Source organism: Coffea arabica, chromosome 2e (genome assembly GCF_036785885.1).
Source record: "Coffea arabica cultivar ET-39 chromosome 2e, Coffea Arabica ET-39 HiFi, whole genome shotgun sequence".
Lineage (NCBI taxonomy): Eukaryota > Viridiplantae > Streptophyta > Magnoliopsida > Gentianales > Rubiaceae > Coffea > Coffea arabica.
In genome coordinates, this window is record NC_092313.1 from 61887874 (window position 1) to 61910094 (window position 22221).

At 36.5% G+C, this 22221-nt stretch overlaps 2 protein-coding genes across 4 annotated transcripts; both read left to right on the forward strand.

Moving 5' to 3' along the window:
* The first annotated feature begins 570 nt into the window (after window positions 1-570).
* On the forward strand, window positions 571-6866 carry LOC113732621 (uncharacterized). Of its 2 annotated transcripts, none has more exons than XM_027258536.2 (7): window positions 571-922; window positions 2578-3064; window positions 4031-4119; window positions 4757-4850; window positions 5011-5082; window positions 5182-5292; window positions 6104-6866. In XM_027258536.2, exons 2-7 carry the CDS (start codon window positions 2582-2584, stop codon window positions 6644-6646), a joined length of 1392 nt encoding a protein of 463 aa, XP_027114337.2. In that variant the 5' UTR covers window positions 571-922; window positions 2578-2581; the 3' UTR covers window positions 6647-6866. The 2 variants fall into 2 exon arrangements, with proteins under 2 accessions (XP_027114337.2, XP_071936754.1); XM_072080653.1 differs by lacking the exon at window positions 571-922 and adding an exon at window positions 1006-1115.
* Window positions 6867-8456: 1590 nt separating this feature from the next.
* Window positions 8457-21963, forward strand: LOC113732622 (uncharacterized). 2 transcript variants are annotated; one of them, XM_027258537.2, is made up of 9 exons: window positions 8460-8986; window positions 9771-10040; window positions 11032-11158; window positions 16393-16454; window positions 16538-16768; window positions 17375-17496; window positions 18575-18713; window positions 18975-19144; window positions 21351-21963. In XM_027258537.2, the coding sequence occupies exons 1-8, from the start codon at window positions 8561-8563 to the stop codon at window positions 19134-19136; spliced, it is 1539 nt and encodes a 512-aa protein (XP_027114338.2). In that variant the 5' UTR covers window positions 8460-8560; the 3' UTR covers window positions 19137-19144; window positions 21351-21963. The 2 variants fall into 2 exon arrangements, with proteins under 2 accessions (XP_071936756.1, XP_027114338.2); XM_072080655.1 differs by lacking the exons at window positions 18975-19144; window positions 21351-21963 and adding an exon at window positions 17967-18020 and having other exon boundaries at window positions 8457-8986; window positions 18575-18776.
* Window positions 21964-22221: the final 258 nt, after the last annotated feature.

Below are 22221 nucleotides of genomic sequence, written 5' to 3' on the forward strand. Positions count from 1 at the left end.
ACAACAATATAATTTTTTTAAAAAAAAAATCAAAAGTTGAAATTAAGTATTCAGACATATTTAAAAACAAGGTCGGTATATAACTAACAGCTCATTTGTGATAACTTTGTCGTCAAATTGGATATTAACAAGAAAAGGAAATCATTTTTCATTTTTTCCTACAATGTAACGCTACCTCCTCCTATCTTTATCTCTCATCTTGCTACTTAAATGAAGTCAAGGTTTGATGGATTCTATCACCTTTAAATTCCCTTTCTTAACCTCACAACAGCAGGTACAATAATAGTAATCTACATAATTAATTATGAAAAAAGGCCATTTTATATTTATTATAACAATTGTAACGTTTTCACGTATTATTGTACAAAAAGGAAGAACTCTATTTCAAATCACAATCCGTAGATAATTTCAATATCTTTTTCTTATTAATTTTTGTTTTAATTTGTTCAAAGATAAGGCGTGTCTTTCCGAAGTATAATATGAAAATGAGAAAGAAGAACAAAATATTCACAAAATATGTCCTTTAAATTTCAAAATTCAAACTCACCAAACAGAAACACTTGCGAATTCCTCACCACCAATATTTCCGCTCCACCACCGTCAACTAACGCCGTTAAAAACCAAAAAAAACCAAGAACGATAAAAATTAAAAAAACAAAACCCATTAAACAATTGAACTAATTCATGTAAGCAACAATAGCCCGACATTAACGGTTTCGAGATTCGAGACGAACCAAAGAATATTTTCTCACATTAGAAAAACAAGAAAAAATTTCCACACAAATCTGTGAAACAGAAAACATTCGTTTGTTTTCGTTTTTCCATTCGTTGTTGGTTTCACGTTGTTTGGGAGATCTTGTCAGATCGGAAGCAAGAAAATAGCTGAATTGAAGTTGAAAAAGAAGGAGTTTTTTCTCTAATTGTAAGAAATTTCCCCCCATCTTTATGTTTCTTTTTTTTTTTTTTGGTAAAGCTTAGAAATTGCAAGAATTGTGCAGCTGAAAATGAAATGTGGGCTCTCGATCTGAATCTGCATGTTTTTGGAGTTTTCTGAGGAAACCCTCTTCAGCTAAGGCTGAGCTAATCTTTTCTTCTGCTTTCTATCTTTCTCTCATGTATGTGAAAGTAGTTGTTTTTCAAGTTTTCTTTTCTGATAGTTTTTGTTTTCTTAATTTGGAATGGGATTTTCAGCTTGTGTGCTGGAGTAAAAAAATCTGTCTTTTCTGCTGTTGCTATGAGGTCTAGATGATTCTCTCATTTCATGTATCTTTTTGTGTCATTATATATTTGCCTCCCTTTTATGAGGTTTTGATGGGATTTTCAATTGCAAATCTCAGCATTTGAATGGGGTAGGAGTAAAAAAATCTGTCTTTTTTTTTTTTTGCTGTTTCTTAGAGGTCTAGATTTTGGGTGTGTATAAATTTTGGAGGGATTTTGATGGAGTGATGGTTTGAATGTTAATTTGGGGATAGGATTTCCTCTTTTACAATTTTAGGTGGTAGGTTGTGAGTATTTTGTTTGAGCTGATTCCTTTTGAAAGTTAGTGATGGGTAAAAACTGATCTTCTTGTATTCTGTTCGTAATTGTAACTATTTTTGTGAATGGAACCTTTATCTTTCTCCTTTTTGTTGCATATGTTTTAACTTGAACAGCTGATCTGAAAGTTTCTTTGTCTTTTCTTCCATCCTTTGTCTTTTAACCTTTCTCTTATGCAAGATGGATTGTGGTGAATAGGTGTTATGACTATACATATGTCTGACTGTAGATTACTGTAGATTTTTTTTAAAAAAAAAAGCCATTGTGGAGATAACCTTGAGTTGCGACTGATTTGCAGTTCATTACTTTCTTTATTGGCTAATATCCCTTGAAATTTTTTGTTGGGGGGGGGGGGAAGGGTGTTCATATGGCATATAACATTATTGCAATGATGGAGCTGTTCTTCAGAATGGAAAAAAGATCAGAATTAAAAAAGTTCTAAAGCTAAATACGTTTTCAATTTAATTGGCAGAACATATTAAAACTGTAGAAGTTAGAATACAAGATTAATGTGAAACAATCTTCAAAAAATAGATTAGCATTATGAGGCTGATTGGTATAGAACTTATTTGGTCTTTTTTGTTGCCCAAGAACTTGCAATTCTCTAGCCTGGTGAAACCAAATAGAAAACTCCTTCATTGATGTTGCTTCTTTTGTTTTTATGTTTTTGTAAGTTGTATGTGTAGTAAATTAGTTTCCGGATCAACTTTACGTAATTTTTGGGGTTTGCTGACTATTCTCTGAGGATATGGTCAATGATTTATGTTCGACTATATAATGTTCTTTCGTTGGTGAATCGTTACAATTCTAGCTATAATCCAGAATTGGAAAGCTCGAATTTGATTGGGTGGATTTATAGTGCGTTTGTTTTTATGTAGGAGTGAACTCCTGCATTTTTGCACATGAGCCATGTGTTTTATACCATCTTTTCTCTTTGTGAATCAGACGCTTTTCCATTGTGCTTCATTATGTACTTTAGCATGTTATATCAGATGATGGCACTACTTGAAGTTTATGATGCTTGGGTTTATTGTCATGCAGCAAGATGGGGAGGGATGTTACCGGGTTAAGGATTGACAAGAAGCCCGATAATGCCCCAAAGTCAAATGGTATTGACCATATGTCTGTTTATGTTGCTCCAAAGATTGCAGTTGAAAGAGATCCCTCTGAGGTGGAGGACCACAGTGCAAAAGGCACAGTTGTTGAAGATGGTCATGAAAAGCAAGATGTTCTTGGTGTTAAGAGCATTAACTTCAACCCTGGTTTGCCAGAGGTGAAAACACAGAAAGCTGAGTCTTTAAAGGCTCTTGAGAAGAAGTTAAGCTCACCTATTAAGCTGACATCAGTTTCTGCAGCTAGAGGAACTTTACAGACAAGTCCCCCTGCTCCACACTCACCTAGTCTTGCAAATGAGAAGCAGAATTATAGTGCAAGTGATGCTGATGGAGCTGGAAGCACTAATACAGGTATAAATGGTGCTGTTGAGACTAATGATTCACATTCGCCGATGACTACACAGAAATCTGAGGTACTTAAATTCTTTACCATTAGGCACTATTTGATGATTTTACATTATATCTATTCTTTCACCTCTTTGCATTTTATTGCTATCTAGACAGTAACACCAATTTCTGGGCCAGATATTCTCTTCTTAAAAATTGATCGAGTTGTCCAATGTCTATTTCTCGGAATATGATGAGTGTCTATGTACAAAGTCTCAGGAATGAAGGAAGAGTTGGTATAATTGGAAAACTTTTGTATAAATGAAGTATGGTTACACGTTCTCTTACTCCAATATGTTTTCTTGTTTATTAGTGTTTTTTAAACTTTCTCATGGCATATCTTGGCATCTGGGCCTTAGATGATGACCTTCAGTGAGAGAGGGTGCCTCTCCTTTTCAAGGTAAGAAGGGGTAGACAATGCACTTTCTATGAGTGTAAACTCCACTCTCACAAGCATCTTCATGGGTGTGTGTGGATGTGCATCAACACCAGCTTGCTTGGTTTCTATGAGTAATTGGAGCGTAAACTCCACTCTCACAAGCTCAAAAAATGTGTAACTGATTGTTTGAGTTGTTTTACAGTCAATGGGAAATCTGTCATCTGAAAAATATTGGATTTGGCTTTTGCTTGTTGAGCGGATTTGTACAAGTGACATTGGAAAAATAAAAAAGACAAAAATAGAAGAGTCGATAATGTGTAAGAATTAACAAAAAATAAAGCAGCAAAAGTAAAACAGCAAACTTCTGGTTTGATGTGGTCAAGTGTTCATGCCTTACAAGGAAAATAATGTTCATTCGCGAATAGTATCTTGTTATTGCCAATAATTCTCAATTTAAGATTTTTTATGTGCTGCTGAAAATGAAATGTGTAATAATGTGGCTGATGTTGTGAAGAGCTTGGAGTTCGCACAGTTGTGGCGATTGCTAAGTAGCTTTTTCTGTAATACAAGTTTTAAAAGTCATGATGCTCATAATAATTTAACTTTCTTGCAGTTAACATCTCCTTTGGCATCAACAAAAATTGTGGATACTGATAACCAGAAATATCATGCTGAAGATGATAATTTATCCCTGGCATCTTCGTATCCTGCCTCTGAGCAACTTCCCGTTTTCCTTTGCACATATTTATGTAGAGTCACATATTCATACACAACTTGGAATATAAAGCAAGAACTGTCTTTTTGGTATAATGTCATATTTTGGAGTTACAATTGTGTTCCTACATGACGTTCATATGTTAAGTGTACTAAAAGAATGAGGCTGTGTCAGTGAATAGCTTCCTTGGTATAATAGGTATATTCTCTTATATTTTTTTCGTTACTTCATGGTTTGACCACTATATTTTGTTACCACTGTTATTACCATTGTTGAAGGCTTAAAGGAAGTCCACATCTCCATTCATGTCATATTTGTAAAGATACTCTGTCCTTTTTTACTATGAGATCACCTTAATGGGAATAGCAATATTTTTAACCCGCTTCATTTGTGGAGTCTTATTTTATGAAAACGGTTACATGATTTTATATAATTTACTAGAGCTATGTTACTATTTTATTGACTTGTTACAATGCACTTTCTAATTCGAGATTAGCACATGAATCTAGTGTGCATCACTGACTACAAAGCTATTTTGGGGAAATCAGCTTTCATCCCCTTAAGTGGGATGGGTTTGTGAGCATCTCACCTGTTAACTTAGTTGTAGTTCCTTGACACACATAGTGCTGCAACTTCCATACGGACAATCAGATCTAAGATCACTGTTGCATCTGCTCCAACATTTAGATGTGTTGAACGTCTTGAGAGACGCAAGGAGGTACTTTATTGGATCCTTAACTTTTTCTGTGGCTTGTTAGGGTCCCTCTCTTCAATCTCAAGGAGAAAACGAATTTGTGCCCTTGAAATTTAGAGTGTTGTCTACATTTTGTCTTTTTTAAGGCAGTTTTTGTACTTGGCTTCTTTTTTCCCTGTTTCAGTTTTACACGAAGTTAGACGAAAAACACAAAGCTTTAGAGGCAGAGAAGGCTGAATATGCTGCTAGAACTAAAGTATGGCTTTGCTAGAACTGAACCATGCTCCTAATGAAATTCTATCTCATCTTTCATTTATTTTTAATCTTGAATTCCCTTGTCTGCTGTAAAACATAGGAAGAAGCGGAAGCAGCCATTAAGCAGCTCAGGAAGAGCATGGTTGTCAAAGCAAATCCAGTTCCTAGCTTTTATCGTGAAGGACCACCTCCAAAGGTTGAACTGAAAAAGGTAATTTGATTTGGATAACCTTATTTCTCAAGGAGTCTTGAGTGACTTTAAGAAGTGAGGAATGTCTCACTTTCTATTTCCAAGCTCTTTTTGTGTTCCTACTGCAATATAAATGTACAAAATATGGTTAGTTTATGTAGCATTTGGAACTCTTCTGCTATAACATGTCTATGTCAAAGTTAGTTCCATTTGAATTGGTAAGCAATGATTTCAAGATTAGTGACCATATTGAAATTCAAGGTAAAAGGCTAATGGGATGGGAGAGTGCAGCACCTTTGTGCTTTTTGTCAACAGCTTATCAGCTTACAATTGAATATCTATTAAAAAAAATTGAAAACGTGATTGTGTTTAGTTGTTTTGAAAAAGCTAAATGCTCTTCTCAGAAGCATGGCAATGGCAGCGTTTTAGAATCATTTCTTTTTGTTTTTAATAATTTTATTAGCTTAAAATAAGGCTAAAAGCAGAAGCCATAATCAGTTGAAAACACCTTAAAACAGCTTTTAGCTTTGGAAAAAGCTCTAATCCACTGACTGTTTAATTATTGAGAACAAGAGCATCCTTTTTTACTTTACTGAGATAGGTTTTGGTGGGAAGGTCAGGGTTAATTCTTTGGATTCATTAGCTCTCCTGCTTGAATAAAATTGAAAAGCTCAATTTTTGATAAAAAAGTTATTATTGATTTACAAGCTTTTGCACGAAATGTTGAAGGCAGTTTAGTTTTGTGATAGTAAATTCCAGCAAAATATTTGTACACTTTATGCATCCCGGTTCTATACTGTGTGTGATTAACATATGTTGGATTTAAGTCCAGTTGCCAGTAACTCGTGCCAAATCTCCAAACCTAAGTCGGAGAAAGAGCTGCAGTGATGCTGCTAAGTCATGTAAGTCATCCACAGATGAAAAGGGGGCTTGTGCTCGGACAAAACGTCATAGCTTTGGGGTTTGCAAAGAAGGCAGTACTACACCTACTACCCCCAAAAACAAGGATGTGATTGGTGGCCGGAATGTAGCTGCTGGAATAAACAGAGGAGGCAGTTCTACCTCTACCAAATATAAGAACATGCAGAGCCGGCAAAGTCTTAATGGTGCCAACAGAATCAAGGATCAAGCAAAACAGGTTAAACAAACATCTAAAACTTCTGATGTGGTGCAACAGAATAATACAGATATTTCCGTTGTAGAAGAAATGACAAAGGTACCCGATCATATTGCTGATATTACTGTGGTTGAGGAGACAACAAAAACTTCTTATTCTGTGCCAGGCCAGATGAGCGCAGACAACGCTATTGTGGAAGATGCAAGAAAAGATTCACATATTCAGAAGGTGGCTTCAGATATTGCTGTGGAAACATGAACGATTTGCCCTTTTTTGTTTTTCCTTTTCACTTTGAAGCTAAAAGGGTCCTGAATTTCCTTAATTGCCAAAGAAGTATTGGCATGGTGAGACAGTCATTACCTTTCTTGACTGCGATGACTTGGTGAATTGTTGTTTAAACTTTTGAGTTGTATATTCGTGTAATTTATATTGCTGTAAACATTATATAGAAGAAACCTCCCCGGAAACGTTTTGTTAATATCATCTTGTTGTGGTCTAGTTGCTTACTTTCTGGTTCTCATATGCACGATATCGAAGGCTGTGGGGGATTGAAATCTGCGGTGATCATTGGATGGTTGCATTTTTCTGGTGCATGATGTTGAGTTATAGTGGTGTTTGATGATGTGTGGTTAGAGGAAAAATCCAAGGGGAAATGCTTTTCCTTTCGGTTTGCTGTTTTTCTTTTTCCACTGCTTCTTCTTAGATTTGGTTCTGATATTCTAGGGCGGTGGTTGGAGGATTCTGTTGCGGTTGCTTGGAATGTCCGAGTGTTATTTTGGCCTTGTGGACCTTGTCGTTGTGAATATGCCTAGTTCAGTATTAAGGTTTCACCCAAGTTTTAATACTCCTTCCGTCCCTTAAAAGTGTTATACTTGTCATCTTAGAATGTTACAAAATATTCGCTATGTTGCAAAAATTACAGTACATTTTAGTCTCTCTTTTTAATATAGTTATTTTTTCTAATCATATATATGTACGTTACTATTTAAATTTAAATTTTGAATTTGTAGAGGTAAGATTGAAAAGAAAAATGTAAATATCAAAATTTTTTAAAAAGTTGAAATTTTGAAATATAACTAAATAATTGGAATGGAAGGAGTGTAAATTACCGTCTTGTGTCCTAGGTGGTTGTGCTTGCATTACATAATAGGACTGGCAAACTACAGATGACAGATACCAAAATATTTGTAACTAGGATGAATAGAAACACCCCTTAGGTAGCTGTGTGTGTGTGTGTTTATTTCGAGTGGTTGAAAGAACAAGAAATTCGTGGAGAGGTTAATAGCTTGGAGAGTTTAGGCTTGTAGATGAGTGTTTCCTTTCCCTCAAAAAACTTGTTCCTACATCGACTTGTGGTAAAGCTCATGTGTGGTTCTTAAGGTCCTCAGTGGTAGTCAAAAGTTGGTACCTTTTGACTATTGCTGTGGATCTCCCCTTAGGTAGCTGTGTGTGTGTGTGTTTATTTCGAGTGGTTGAAAGGATGAATAGAAACAAAAATCAGGTGCACTATGGACCCGTTTCCTCACTGGAAATCCACTTGTTTGAGAAACAGAAATAGGGGGAAAATTGGCATTTGCAAATTTGCTTGTCTAATCATTTGCAAAATGGTATCTGTTTTTTCAAAATGGTATCATTTTTGCAAAATGGTATCTGTACATTGCAAAATGGTATCATTTGTCTAATCATTTGCAAAATAGAGTATCTGTTTTTTCTCAAAATCCCATTTCTACCACCTTTATTTTTTTTGGTTCATTAATCTATTTATTCTTGAACATATATGCCCAAAACCACGTGGCAATGAATTGAAGGGCCAAAATTTGAAGTAAATTGATTTCTTCTTAAAAAGAAAAACGTTTATGTATAAAAATCTTCTTATGAATTGTTCTTTCATGTCGAAAGATATAGTAGTGCACGTAATGTTATATGCCTCTAGATCTGAAAGAAAATGTACCTATTACTTTCATTTAACATTTCAAAATTATTATATTTAGATAAACTGGCCAATTTTGACCTAAGTATTACATTTCACGAATCTTTATATAGCTTTAAATAGAATATTTTTTAAACATGAAAGACTACTGTACAATAATTTCCAAATGTGAGTGACCATTTGACCAAATTTTGCCCATTATCCTGAATTTTCTCCTCTCCCTTTCCCTCCTAAAATCAGCCATGGCCACCATTACCGTAAACTTCATCAACTCCAATTTCATTCCTTATCCCTTCAAATACCAATTCTTGTCAAACCAAAATTCACTCCTTGCAGATTTCCTAAATCCCAGAAAACTAATCACCTTAAAAATCCAATGTTGTACCAAAACATCACCCAACAAGAAGCCCAGAAAACCACCCATGGACAAGAGTAATTCTTCTAAGAATCCCAATTCCAAACGGGCACCTAACCGCAGAAGATCCTCAACATCCTATGGAACTTCGAGGAAGTCAGTTCTGAAGAAGAGCTTTTCTCAAGAACAGGTGTATTTCAGTGGTCCGGTGTCAAATGACCCCGTGGTCGGAATCATTGGAGGTGGCATGGCTGGCCTCATCTGCGCTCTTTACTTGGAGAAACGAGGGATTCGTTCCACTGTTTTCGATACGGTTAGTTTTTTTTTTTTTTTCGTTTTGATTTTCCAATAGATTCCCATTTCATTTTATGGGATTTTAGCAGTGAAAAGTAATTCAATTTTGTACTGCAATTTTTTGGAAGAAATAGTAAAATGGATTCATTTAGCAGAACCAGAAGCTAGAAATTGGGGGGGCAATATTAGTAATGTTGTGTACTTGAGGAGTACTCTCACGTTTGAGTTTTGGAGGACAATTGCAAGAATAAATGAAAACTTTTAAAATTCAGGGGACAGAATGTGATTCGTAAAATCTTTGAAGTGGTGACCTTGCATATCTGCCAGTGATTCTATGAATGTGGCGAATGCCTGTGGTTGTAAGAAGTTCGTATTGGTTTTACATTTCTTTGTGGGGTGGATGATTTTGGAAACCAATTTTACCATTTGGATGGGAAGTCTACTTCAGAACATGACATGTGGCTTTTGTGTTTTTCCTCAAAGGTTGTACTCCACATTAACATGAGTGCAGAGCAGAGTTGCATAAACTTTAAAAATTTAATGGAGTCAAGTTGTTGATGGAATGAGTCCTTAATGTAGGTACGAATTGGGAAATAGTTGACTGCTAACTCAAAGAACATGTAAAGGGAAACGTGTTATTGGCTGTTAAATACAAAGATAGACTCTTGAACTTCTCTGAGATTTTAGTGGTAGCTTAAATTTGTTTTTGGTTTCAAAAATGACAATGAATTTTATTTTCCCTGTTGATGTATACTAATATTGGACTGTGCTAAAAAAGTATACGCTTTCCAATTATGATTTAGGGACTTCATGGGCTGGGAGGAAGAATGGCAACAAGAATTATCGATCCCGAGCCCTTGATTTTTGACCATGCAGCTCAGTTTTTTACGGTGACTGATCCTGAGTTTGCTAAGCTGGTTCACTTGTGGTCTGAAAAAGGGCTGGTACGGGAATGGCATGGTACAGTTGGTGAGCTTGAGGCTGGTGGTCATTTCACTCCTCTTCCAAGTTCTCCACCCAGATATATAGGTGCTAATGGAATGCGACCTCTTGCAGATACTATTCTATCTCAGGTAATAGCAAATTCAAGTTTTGTTTCTCTTACTTATCAATGCTCCATACATGAACAAGGAGAGAAAATATTGTTTTATGTTTATCCTCCTGCTTTGCAAGTTCTGTGCTCTAAGCTGAGAAGAACTTTTCCACCGATATATGTATCCCCATTGTGCTTTAAAGTATCTAACTTGTATATAAAAGGAGATGCTATGGAAACAAATGATGAAGTAGTAAATGAGAACTTGGTTTAGAAAGAGACTAATCTACAATGTCTTGATACCTGGTGATGATTGAAAATTAAGAATCTTGTATAGAGAACTGCATTCACTTCCTCTAGGATACTTTCTGCCTTGGCCAATTAACATTTTTGCAATGGAGTGACTGCCCTTTGTTTCTCTATCTCTACTATCTCCATTTGTGCTTGAGCTTTGGATAGTATAGACTAAGTGATGATGATTGAGCTAATGAATTAGGTGACAAGAGATGCAACTTATTTTGAGAATGATCTCATAGGGCATAATTTCCCTGATATTGGTTATTTAAGCCCTTGCAGATTCTCAACCCTTGGCTGTCGTACTTCTATATATGTTTAAGTTAATACAGTAGATTCCTGAATGAATAGTGAATTCTGTAAGATGTTGTTATGATCATGTTCTGAGATCTACACAGTTCTGAAATTTGTTCATTGTTGCTTAAGCCTTGCACTCCTAGTTTCTAGCCATGGAATTTTGAGGCATCGGACTAATTGTTGAGAAGTTGTCTCGTATTGTTTTTGTAACTCAAATGCTATTGTTTATGTAACACACATATTTTGATGGAAATTGGCTGCAACCTTTTTTCTTGACTTCTTTTATATTTAGTTGTCGGCAACCTTTTGATGTTGCTTGGATAATGTGAATTGCTCATGGAGATTAACTTTCATCTTAATCCTTTTAAGCTTTAAGTGTGTATTTGGTTCTGTCAATGTCCAAATTGGTTTGTAAGGATCAAAGTTTTACATGTATGCAGACCCATTTGGTTAATGTGGTGCGGCCTTGCTGGGTAAGTACGCTTGAGCCATTTAATGGAATGTGGCACTTGAGTGAGAAGGGAAAAAATTGCGGGCAGTTTGATGCAATTGTTATTGCACATAACGGTAATCATTTTGCTAGCAAGTTTCATCTACTGCTATTGTCATCTCCCTGTTCTCCTTAGAATTTTAAGTTATGTTTTGTGAATTCGGAGCACTCTGAACTTTTCATTGCTAGATTGGATAAAGATTGGGTGGATTAAAGGTGAAAAAACATCTTTTCAAACATAAGGAGGATAAATTTAAGAAGCCTGTTTAAGGCCTTCTTTTATTTTGAAGATGCCTAATGTCTGGATGACCTCTTTGATTCAAATCTGGAAGGAAATCAGAGTTGGGAGAGGCCAACACTTTCTAAAGTATTTGTAATGCCCTGGACCCATGGGCTAGCCTGAGTAACTTTTGAGCTGAAATTACGGGTTCAAAATGGTTTCAGTAGCCCATGGGCCCAGGCTTATATATTAAGGCTTTTCCTTTGTGCGACTCTTTGAAGCGGGGTCTCTCACTCACCCCTCCTTTTAGGACCTTTACGAGGACGTAGAGGTTGGTAACAATCCAAACTGTCTTCTTAGTCGTGCGTGGATTCTAGAGGTGGCTTGTACGGGCTCTAGAGGTGGCCCCGTTGAACGTGACACTCAATCCCGCACAGTATTTAGTTCCTTTGCACTTTTTTGCGTAGTCGGAACTATAACACCACTAGTCCTAGGCTCACCCCACCTCCACGCAGAGATCACACGAGATTCTGATACCATTTATAATGCTCCGGACCCATGGGCTGGCTTTAGTAACTTCTGAGTTGAAAACTTCAAAATGGTTAATCCAAATTATATAATAACCCAAGGGCCTAGGGTTTGCTCTGATACCATTTGTAATGCTCCGGATCCATGAGTTGGCCCGAGTAACTTTGAGTTGAAACCTTCAAAATGATTAACCCAAGTAATTCAATAACCCATGGGCCCAGGCTTATATACTACGTTTTTTCCTTTCCTCAAGTCTGATGTGGGACTCTTTGAAGCAAGGCCTCGCACTAAATGTCACGTTCCAAATCCGATAACCGTATTTAAAAATATTTAATTCAAAATTTGGAGTGCAAGACTCGTATATCCCCCCGTAGGATACAAAGCTATCTATTGAATTTATTCATACAAACCAAATAATTACACAAACCATAGTATAAGCTTATAAAAGTTCCACTCCTAGAAAATCACTCTTATTATTTTTCATATTAAACTCGTAACACACATATATATATATATGTGTATATTACTAGAGCACAAAAGCCATGTAGGTTATGCTTTAGCAATTTTAACTCTAAAAACATACTCTATCACAAAAACTATTCTATAAATCTGCTAGACTTAATTCGCATCTGTAGGAGAGTAAACAAGTGGGTGAGCACCGAATACATCTACTGGATCGAGTATATTAATATCACATAGCATATTTAATAAAGCCATTTTGTGGAATTCAAGCACAATTAGCACATTACATGCATATTACATATGTAATGCACAACTACAGATGAATTCATATTTTATTATTCTTTAATTATAATCTGTGGAGTCTTTTCTCTTTTCACTTTACCTTCAGTTAAAGAATATGCTAGGTTACTATTATATTCTGTGACAGGACCATTATAAACCACTATTCTTTCCCGTGGTAGGGTCATATATCGGTTAAAAACTTAGTTTGGATAATTACTACAGTCACTATTCTTTCCCATGACAGGGCCATTTGTTAACTATTATATCCTGGGAGGGCTGTACCGATATTCAAATGTGGCAATTCTAGAGTCCTTTCGCATCCTTTACTTATTTTAACAAGTCCAATATGCTCAAACATCATAATACTCACTTTTAAATACAAAGTATAATCATAATAGGCACATAATCATCAAACAATTACATATGCTTAAGATGCTTTAGATGCTTTAAATAACGAGCTTAAGATGCTTTAAATAATAGTTCCTTATCTCAAAATCTAATAGAATGTATGACAGTCTTTCTTCTCCTATCTGTCTCCTAAATGCTTCTGATTCTCCTAGTTCTTGGAACACACAAATAGAAGGTATGAAAAGAAGCGAAAGCGGTGCATCCCAATTAATAGTTTTATTTCTACTTTGCCCCTTCATTTCTTTTAATACTTTTAAAAAGACCCCAATTAATAAATTAGTTTCATCCTGAGAGACACAATTTGGGTCATGGGGTTTGGGGTATTTCATCTTACCCTCACAAAAAAATTTCGTCCTGAAAACTTGACATGCCTGATTTATGATTTGAATAGGAACATCCTCATATGCCAAATTTTCTTGTAGTTGCAATGGTTCATATTCTAATACATGGTTGGGATCAAACACATACTTTCATAGAAGAGACACATGGAATACATTAAGTACCCTCGACGAATTTGGAGGCAAGGCAAGTCGATATGCCGAATCTCCAACTTGTTCCAAAACTTCAAAAGGGCTGATACAATGAGGGCTTTGCTTTCCTTTCTTCCCAAACCTAAGTATTCATTGCAACTCAAGATCCCTTCTTTTAAAATCCGCCCAACTCTTTTGTCTATCTTGGGCTGCCTTAATTTTGTCCAAGTACTAGAAGAATCAGGAGTTTTGGGGAGAAAGAGGTGAAGAGAGACTATCATACCTGATTCTATTAGATTTTGTGGTAAGGAAGTATTATTTAAAACATATTAAGTTCAAAGTTGTAAAATTGAGGTGCGAAATTTTGATGGTCTTAATGGCCACTAGTTGGGAGAAATGAGACTTAATAGCTGTAATGAGTTTTATTGGAGTGATTTCTTATATATGTTGCTATTAAAATATAATCAAGCATGTAGTGTAAATATATACACAAAACTAAAAAGATTTTGGAGCATTAAGAGTCAAGAACATTTTGAAATTCAACCATTCCCGTAACAACAGTTAGCTTGGAGCAGTTTTGGGAAATCAACTATAATTTAGTATAGAAAAGTTGAAATTGAGTGTCATCAATTGCGTTTGAAACTAGATTCAAAAATCTTTTTGACGGTATAAAATTTAAGTTCTAGTTCATTTTTTAAAAATACCAGAAAATCTGTAAAGTTGGCTAAAAATCAGAACTTGCACAGCTAAGGACTGAGAAATTGCAGTGACTGGCGGTTTGATTTACACCAATTTATGATTTGAATCTCTAAAAGGTGTTTCTAAAGATTGTTAGTGCTTTGAGTCAGTTTTCAACGACGCAAGTTTTATGATTTTTTGATATATGTAACTCGAATTACAATTTTCAAAGGAATGTTGCCGGTGTTGATATTTCAAATGACAGCATGGTTTCGACATTAGATTTCATTTGTTCACAAGTCAATTGAGATAAATTATGTATTTGACTATTTTTAGGAGGTCTGAGCCAATAGTTAATGTTGTAGTTTTACTATTTTTGGAGATGAGAACAGATTGGTGTGACTTTTGGCACGAAATTAGAGTTGGTCTAGGGATTCAGTAAGTGGCTCTTTCATGTCTCTGTGATTTTTAAAATGTATGCTCTATTTGCTATTTGTTACAAAAAAATGTACTTGATTACAAAAAATGTACTTGATTATCTATTTGCTATTTGCTATTTGTATCCTCTGGGGAGGATATGCCGGTGATGCACTCCAAATTGTAAGTTAAATATTATTAAATACAATTATCGGATTTGGAGCATGACATTTAGCGGTATCAGATAAAAGGTTGCTTAAAACATTAGACATAAATTGTCTATTGTAATTTAAGACATAGCTTAGGAATAGAAAGCATTGTTTCAAAGATTTGTAGATACTAATGGTTTAACTTGTCGAACGTAGTCAAGTTTGTGAATGACCGGAAAGAATAAAAATACTGATATTAATAGCCAGACTCGTGCTGATGAGGTAGAGAATGCAAAGATGGAAGTCCCACTGATAGTCTTAGTTCATAAAAATAGATGACCAAGGTGCACTTAGAGAACAAGAGAAGCTTCTGCTAGTGCTCAAACTGCTGCAACCAACACCTAGACAACCTTTAATGGTAATAGTATGCCAGTAGAAATGGGGTCAATTTTACAAGCTATGGCTCAAGTGATACAAAATCAAAATAAACAACAACTGCAACGGCAACAGTTAAAGCAACAATGGATGCAAAGCATTTATTTTGAGAAACTCCACAAGGCGAATGCTCCAAATTTTGAAGGGGGACCCTTACCCCAATGTGGTGTTGAATTGGATTGCCCAAATGGAGACTAAGTTCAAGGCTCTGAATTTTCCAAACAATATTCAGGTTCAAGTTCCATTTTGAATTGGTGATGCAAAAAATTGGTGGTGCAGAAAATTGGTGGAGATCAGTGGAGCCTATGATGGATGCTAAAGAAGATGCTATAACATGGGAGTTTAGAGATGTTTTTCTTGATCAATGCTATTCAAGAGATTTAAGAAAGAAAGATAAAATGACTTCTATAATCTGAAGCAAATTGGAAACATGTCAGTGCTGCAATATGCAAATAAATTTGTTTTCTGGGACGTTTTTATCCAAAAGCATTTGGAATGAAGGAAAAGAGACGGTAGCTTCGAACAAGGACTAAGGGACAAAATTGAGCGCCAAATGTCCTCCCATAAATTTACAAATGGTATTAGTGCGAATCTCGCATGGTTTTTGCATTGGGTGAGCCTAGGATCAGTGATATAATGGATTTGACCATGCAAAGGAGTGCAAAGGAACTAAGTATTGTATTGGGCTAAGTATCATGTTCCACGGGGGCCACCTCTAGAGCCTGCGGCGCTCTAGAACTTGCGAGGCTAAGTGCCATGTTGGATGGGAGCCACCTCTAAAACCTGTACGAGCCACCTCTAGAGTCTACACACAACTAAGTGGATAGTTTGGATTATGACTGACCTTTGTGAGAACGCAAAGGTCCAAAAAGGAGGGGTGAGTGTGAGTCCCCGCTTCAAAGAGTCCCAGACTCAAGGAAAGGAAAAAGCTTAGTATATAAGCCTGGGCCTATGGGCTATTGAATAACTTGGGTTAACCATTTTGAACCCATTGTTTCAGCTCAAAAGTTACTCAGGATAGTCCATGGGTTTGGGGCATTGCAATATTCGCTGATCATTTGTATCAATCTGATAGTTAAACTGATACAGTAGCTTTGTTTGGAAAGTTTTTGCTTTCTGTTGATACGTTTCCTTCATATCACAAATATACTTTGTGGGTATTGCAAGACAAAGAGACCATTCATTGTTCTTTGTAGCTTCATTAAGTGTGATTTGGCTTTTCTTTTGTTTCATCCATATGTGTTTCTCATTTGTTATGGCAGGAAAATGTGCAAATAGATTGCTGGCATCATCAGGCTTACCACTAATTGCAAGACAAATGAAGGTATGGAAGAGTTAAACTAAAATAGAAATTTTCTGCTGCTCTGGGTTCCCTTTTTTTTGAGTTATTACCCCTGTTGCTTGCAGAGGCTCAATCTGAGTTCCATTTGGGCTCTTCTTGCAGCTTTTAAAGATCCATTACCCCTCCCGGCCAGTGCAACTGCATTTCCTTTTGAAGGAGCTTTTGTGAAAGGAGTTGATTCCATCTCATGGATGGCTGACAACACAAAGAAATTCTTAGGCTCTCATAGCCATGGCCCTCACTGTTGGACATTTCTCAGCACAGCTACTTTTGGAAAGCAGAACAAAGTTCCACAAGTTAGTGAACTTCTTTATTAAATGCCTGATTTTGTTGAAGCATAAACCTAGATCAGATTCTTGGTTGGCACATAGGGTGGGTTTGTAAAATAAGATAGCGTTAAAAAAGTGGTCATTTAGGCAGTTTACCTGATGCCAATTTATTGCTTAGTTCTGTGCATGGTTAGCTGTGATTGATAACCTTCCTTCTTCCTCGTTACTGACAGACCATTATGTTGGTCTTTTAGTCTCTCTTGTGTGCTGTTGATCTTTATCGGCAAATTGGGGGAGTTAGTTGTAACCAGAGAGAGAAGATTTTTATCTTTCCCACATTGTACTCTGTAGGCCAAGGAACTGAACCTTGTCTGGAATCTGAATTACAGATGCATAACCTGTTGCATTTTTCATTGAGTAGATTGTAGAAGAGAGTTAAGGGTCTACTTGAACGAAATTTTTTTTTTTCTTTTTTAGGCAAAACCCCAATAGGGGGAGCTATGCCAGCCCCGAGTTTTATTAAAATATAAATAAAAGATGGTGGGGCACGTAAACTTGATGTCCAATACAAGAGATAGTTTGAAAGAAATGATTTGTTCCATATGTTAAGAGCTAATTTATTGGCTATGCCAGGAAAGTATTCCAGTTGCCACAGCACAGAGGGTGAAGGAAACTATGCTTGCAGATGTTGAGTATGCACTAGGACTACCGAAAAGCTCAATCCAGACACCCATTTTCAGTCGAGTGCAATTGTGGTAATTAATGATGCTCACTAATTTTGTTGGAGCTGTGGCTGTGAACTGTTTGATGCACTTTTTTTTCCCCTTCTTTTGGTGTGTATCTTGAGAATTTGGCTAGATTTTCACCTTTGCTTGGGTGCTACTTCTTGTTCCTCTGCCATGTCTATGCTCTGGTCTCTCACACACATCAGTTATTTGGTTTTCTTTTGCTATCATTTTCTGATGAGGTTGATTCTGCTGAGGTACTCGTGGTCCATGGTTGTAAGCTGGCAAGTAAGCTGCTTAGTCTGTTCTTATATTCTTCACTTAGGATTTCTCTTAAAAGACAACTTGAGTTTTTTCATGAGCTCCTAGCTTTGCCTGTCCTTTTGTTGAGTCATTTTTAGAAGACAATTTTATGTGCAGATCCAGCTAAATGTGTTATTAATGGATGTAGTGATTACGCTTTTAAATAATGTTCATTCCATCCTGGTGCTTTTGATTAGGATTAATAATGTTCATTCAGAAGCTTGTGCAAATTGTCCAAATGGTCATAAAAGGTAAAACAGCTCATCTAGAATTTGATATTTGGCTGCAAATAGACATAGCTTCTCTTGAGCTACTATTTAGTTGACATTGTACTGGTTGACCTTGATCTCAAGTCAAGTGATTGAATGCAGAGGCAAGCAAAGCTCGACGTCTAAACACGCTAACCTCCAGTACTTGCAGGCTAGACAAATTTTTTACAAATATTTTGAAACTATACCATGCAGATCCTTTACACATGGAGACACATGTTTGTAACTAATTATTACCAGCTTACTTTCACAAGTTGACTGTAACAAGTACCGATACAGATCTCTCTCTCTCTCTGAAACCCCTTGTCTTCCTCTATCCATCTCTCCACCCATAAAAGCCTCTCTCTGTTTTATGCGCACACAGAATTGACATCAATCTCTTTTCCCTTAACTTGTACCTATTCGCAGCACTAAATTTGGTATCCATTAGCTAGTACACGGATGAGTATTTTTGCATTTTTGCATGTTTTAAAAAATTTCAATTGACTTTTGCTGTGTTCTGGGAGATCAAATTTTTGTAATTTCTAAACTTGCAGGGGTGCAGCTCTACCTCTAAATACTCCAAATGTTCCATGCATCTTTGATCCTCATGGAAGAGCTGGCATATGTGGTGATTGGCTGCAGGGTTCAAGCTTGGAAGCTGCAGCATTAAGCGGCATGGCTCTTGCTAATCATGCAAGTTCCTTTTCTTTTTCTTGTTCCTCCTTTGTGCGTACCAGTTAATTTCCTGTATTATGTTAACTAAGATTACTGCAACTCTACTGAAGTGTCAATATTCCAATACTTGTATCTATTCAACCCACGTGTTGATTTGATCTGTTGTTACTGGACATGCTCTGAGTAATTTTCTGGGCAAAGGAAAGATATTTTTTTTAGCAGATGTTATAGTCATCGATTCTCTCAAATGCTAAAATCTAACACAGTATGACAATGCAGATAGCAGATTACTTGCAAAGTGGGGGGCAGTGTCCAGATGAATTCGCTGTTGGTTTAGGCAATGAGTTCCAACCACTGAGAGGACATGATATTGGGCAATTTCCAGGATTGCAGTCTGAGGAGGACATAAACAAGCCGCAGGCTGTTCAGCTTAGTGCCTGAATGTACATGTGGGTATAGTTCTATTAGCATATTGTGTTTTTGTTTGCTATTCTCCTTTTTTTTTTTTTTGGGAGGGGGGGGGGGGTTGGGGCAACGAACCAAGCTACTCGTGAGCAGCTTGTTCAAATGCTCAACTTGAGTTTGGGTTTGACCAAACTCAAGTCGAGCTCGAGTGTAGTCTTTAGTCAAGTACAAGCACGATGGTCTTATGCTCAAAAGCCCGTCAAGCTTTTCGAGCTTTTGTATATATATTTCTATTTTTTTATGAATTAATTGTAGAATTACTTAAATATCAATATTTCTAAGATTAATTACACGTCCTACCATGTCCTACCAGCTTATCTTTTGGAATAGTCAAGGGGTAATTTTCCATTTTAGATTAATCAAAAAATAAAACAAATTGACCTTTAAACTTTAACCTCTATCATTCTCTGACTATTAGCAAATCACAACTCATAACCCTAAGCAACCCACCACCACGCTCATCACTCACCCTACCAGCACTCCACCACCATTGATAACCACCACCCTTTGTTTCTCAAGCTCAGCCTGTCAGTTCTCACCCCCACAACTGGCACCAACCACAAGTGCATGTCAACCCTCAGCTGCTCATCTTCACCGCTTGCAGGAGTCACAGCATCAGATTCAGCTGCAGATCCTCAGACTCAAAAGCTCAAGATTGATTTTTTTTTTTTCAATCTGAGATGTTGAGTTTCATTTTCTGATTGTTTTTTGTTGAAGAATGGAAAAAAGAAGAGTGGTGGGAAGGAAATAGTGAAAGGGGGGACAATGGATACGGTCCTGGTGGCAAGTCAATTTTGGAATGCTGATGTGTCTCTTTATTTTCCATACAATTTTGATTGTTGGCCTGGTTGGATTTGTCTGGCAGTGATGGTTCATGCTTAATAATCTGAAAAGTAGGTGTGAGTTTTTCTGGCAGTGACGGACCAATTGTTCATGCTTACAATTTCCTTTGATTTGCAAATGATTTCTTGCTTTCATATATGGTTTTTATTGGATATTCCAGTTGAGAGAGATGCTTAATTCATCCTCTAGTTGTTTTGCTTTTGAGAACTTGGATGATTTTTTTGTTCTAGAAAATTTGTCTGGTTTGAAAGAGGTTCCAATATATATATATATATATATATTTTTGGGGTGGGCGTGGGGAAGGGGAACTGGTTGAGGCTTGAACGAGCTCAAATATTGGTCGAGTCAAGTTTGAGCCTCAATTTTTTTTAATACTCGATGAGCTTGAGCTCAAGCTCAAATTCGGGTATGCTCTTTTGTCTGTCGAGTCAAGCTCGAGTAGGGGTATATTCACCCCTAGTCTTATTTTCAAGTTCAAATGATGGTGCTTGAGTTTATTTTACGATGTGCTAATTGGTATTCTTGGTTGTTTTTATTACTTTTTGTTTCTGGTTCACTTTTTTAACATTAAGAGACAAAATGTGCAAGTGTATAGCAAGCTTTACTTCATCATTGAGCTTGTCTGGAAGCATCCTTAGAGATGTACATCATCTTAATATGAAAACCATGGATGTAAATCTGCATCTGTGGATGAAAAGCAGTAGCTAACCTCTGATGTTGTTGCATGTGCTGAGGCTTGAGAGCTATAATTGTATGGTTCTTCTAGTATGACTCGTGTTGACCATCGGCTCCAGATTTAGATTTAAGATTATAGGTTTCAAAGATCAATGGGTCATTGTTTCATGAAACAATTACTGCTTATTAGATGGTTGACTACATACATGAGCTATGTGCTACTAGATCATTAGAACATAGTCAATAGGTGACCTCCAAAACATGGTCAGTAGATGAGCTCCAATCTTATTTCCCCCCTTTTGCCCACAGAAAAAGTTTTAAGACATGCTTAGTTAGGGATTTCACCATACATTAGATTGAACATCATCAGCAGATATCTATAATTGGTTGTGGATGGAAGGTTTGGGTAGGTTAGGTGATGTCTTGGATTTCTGAAACAGGTTTTTCATATATACTTCATAAATCTCTTGAGCTGCTTATGGTTTTGCTGGATAATCATTCTTGTTGCGGTGAAGACACATGACTAATACAATAATGGAGCTGTTTGTTTTCTTTACTGTTCATCTGTTGTTTTCAAGAAAAGTAGGTCCTGAAGATACCATAATGTGTCAAAAAATGTATATACATATGCAGCAATCCTATATGTCCAAGTTTTCTTTTATGCACTTGCAGGTTTAAAGAGACTGCAGCAGAGCGTTTGTGGATTCAACATCAGGTCTATATATGAATTTGGAACTTGGGCGTTTAACCTAGCAGGCTGGCATCCAAGTCCATGATATAGATTTTTGTGGATGAAGAGATCAAAGAAGCACGGAGTACATAGGACGCAATGCATCTGAGAAAGCAACAACGGTTTGTTGTTTTCTGCTCCGCTCTTATGTGCTGATGGTGGGTGGAACTTTAGATACCAATTCACAATTGTTGGCTGTTCTTTCCAGTAGATGTTGTGGGGATGGAATATGTTAAATGATGATATGGTACTGAACAAAGATCATGTTGAACTGACAGCCACATTTTAGTGATTACAGTCTTGTTTCCAGCAATGTTTTCAGAACCGGACCGGACCGGCCGGTTCGACCGGTTGGACCGCGAACCGGCTATGTCACCGGTCCGGTCTAATGTTTAAGCCGGAAGTTCATGGAGAACCGTTGAAACCCGGACGAACCGTTAAGAACCGTGAACTGGCGGTTTTTTAAATTCTTCAACAAAATATCAAGAATGGTGTAGCTAAGATTCGAACCTGAGTCTCCAAGTTTAAATATGACAATCTTACCGCTAGACTGTACTTAAGTTTGTTGAGAATTCTACTTGACTAAAAAATATATTAAAACATCAAGTTCTTCTCTTATTTTTTTTTTCAATTTTTTCTTCTTAACCATTTTTAACCCAAATATCCACAACAAGATTTTCTCAAGTCTTCACCATTATTATCAGGTTATTATCTTTAGCAGATTGTAAACAAGTTGAAAATTTCAATTTTTCTTGTTTTCCAACATTTTAGTAAGTTTAATTTTTTTCTTTTCAAGGTTTTTTTCTATATTAT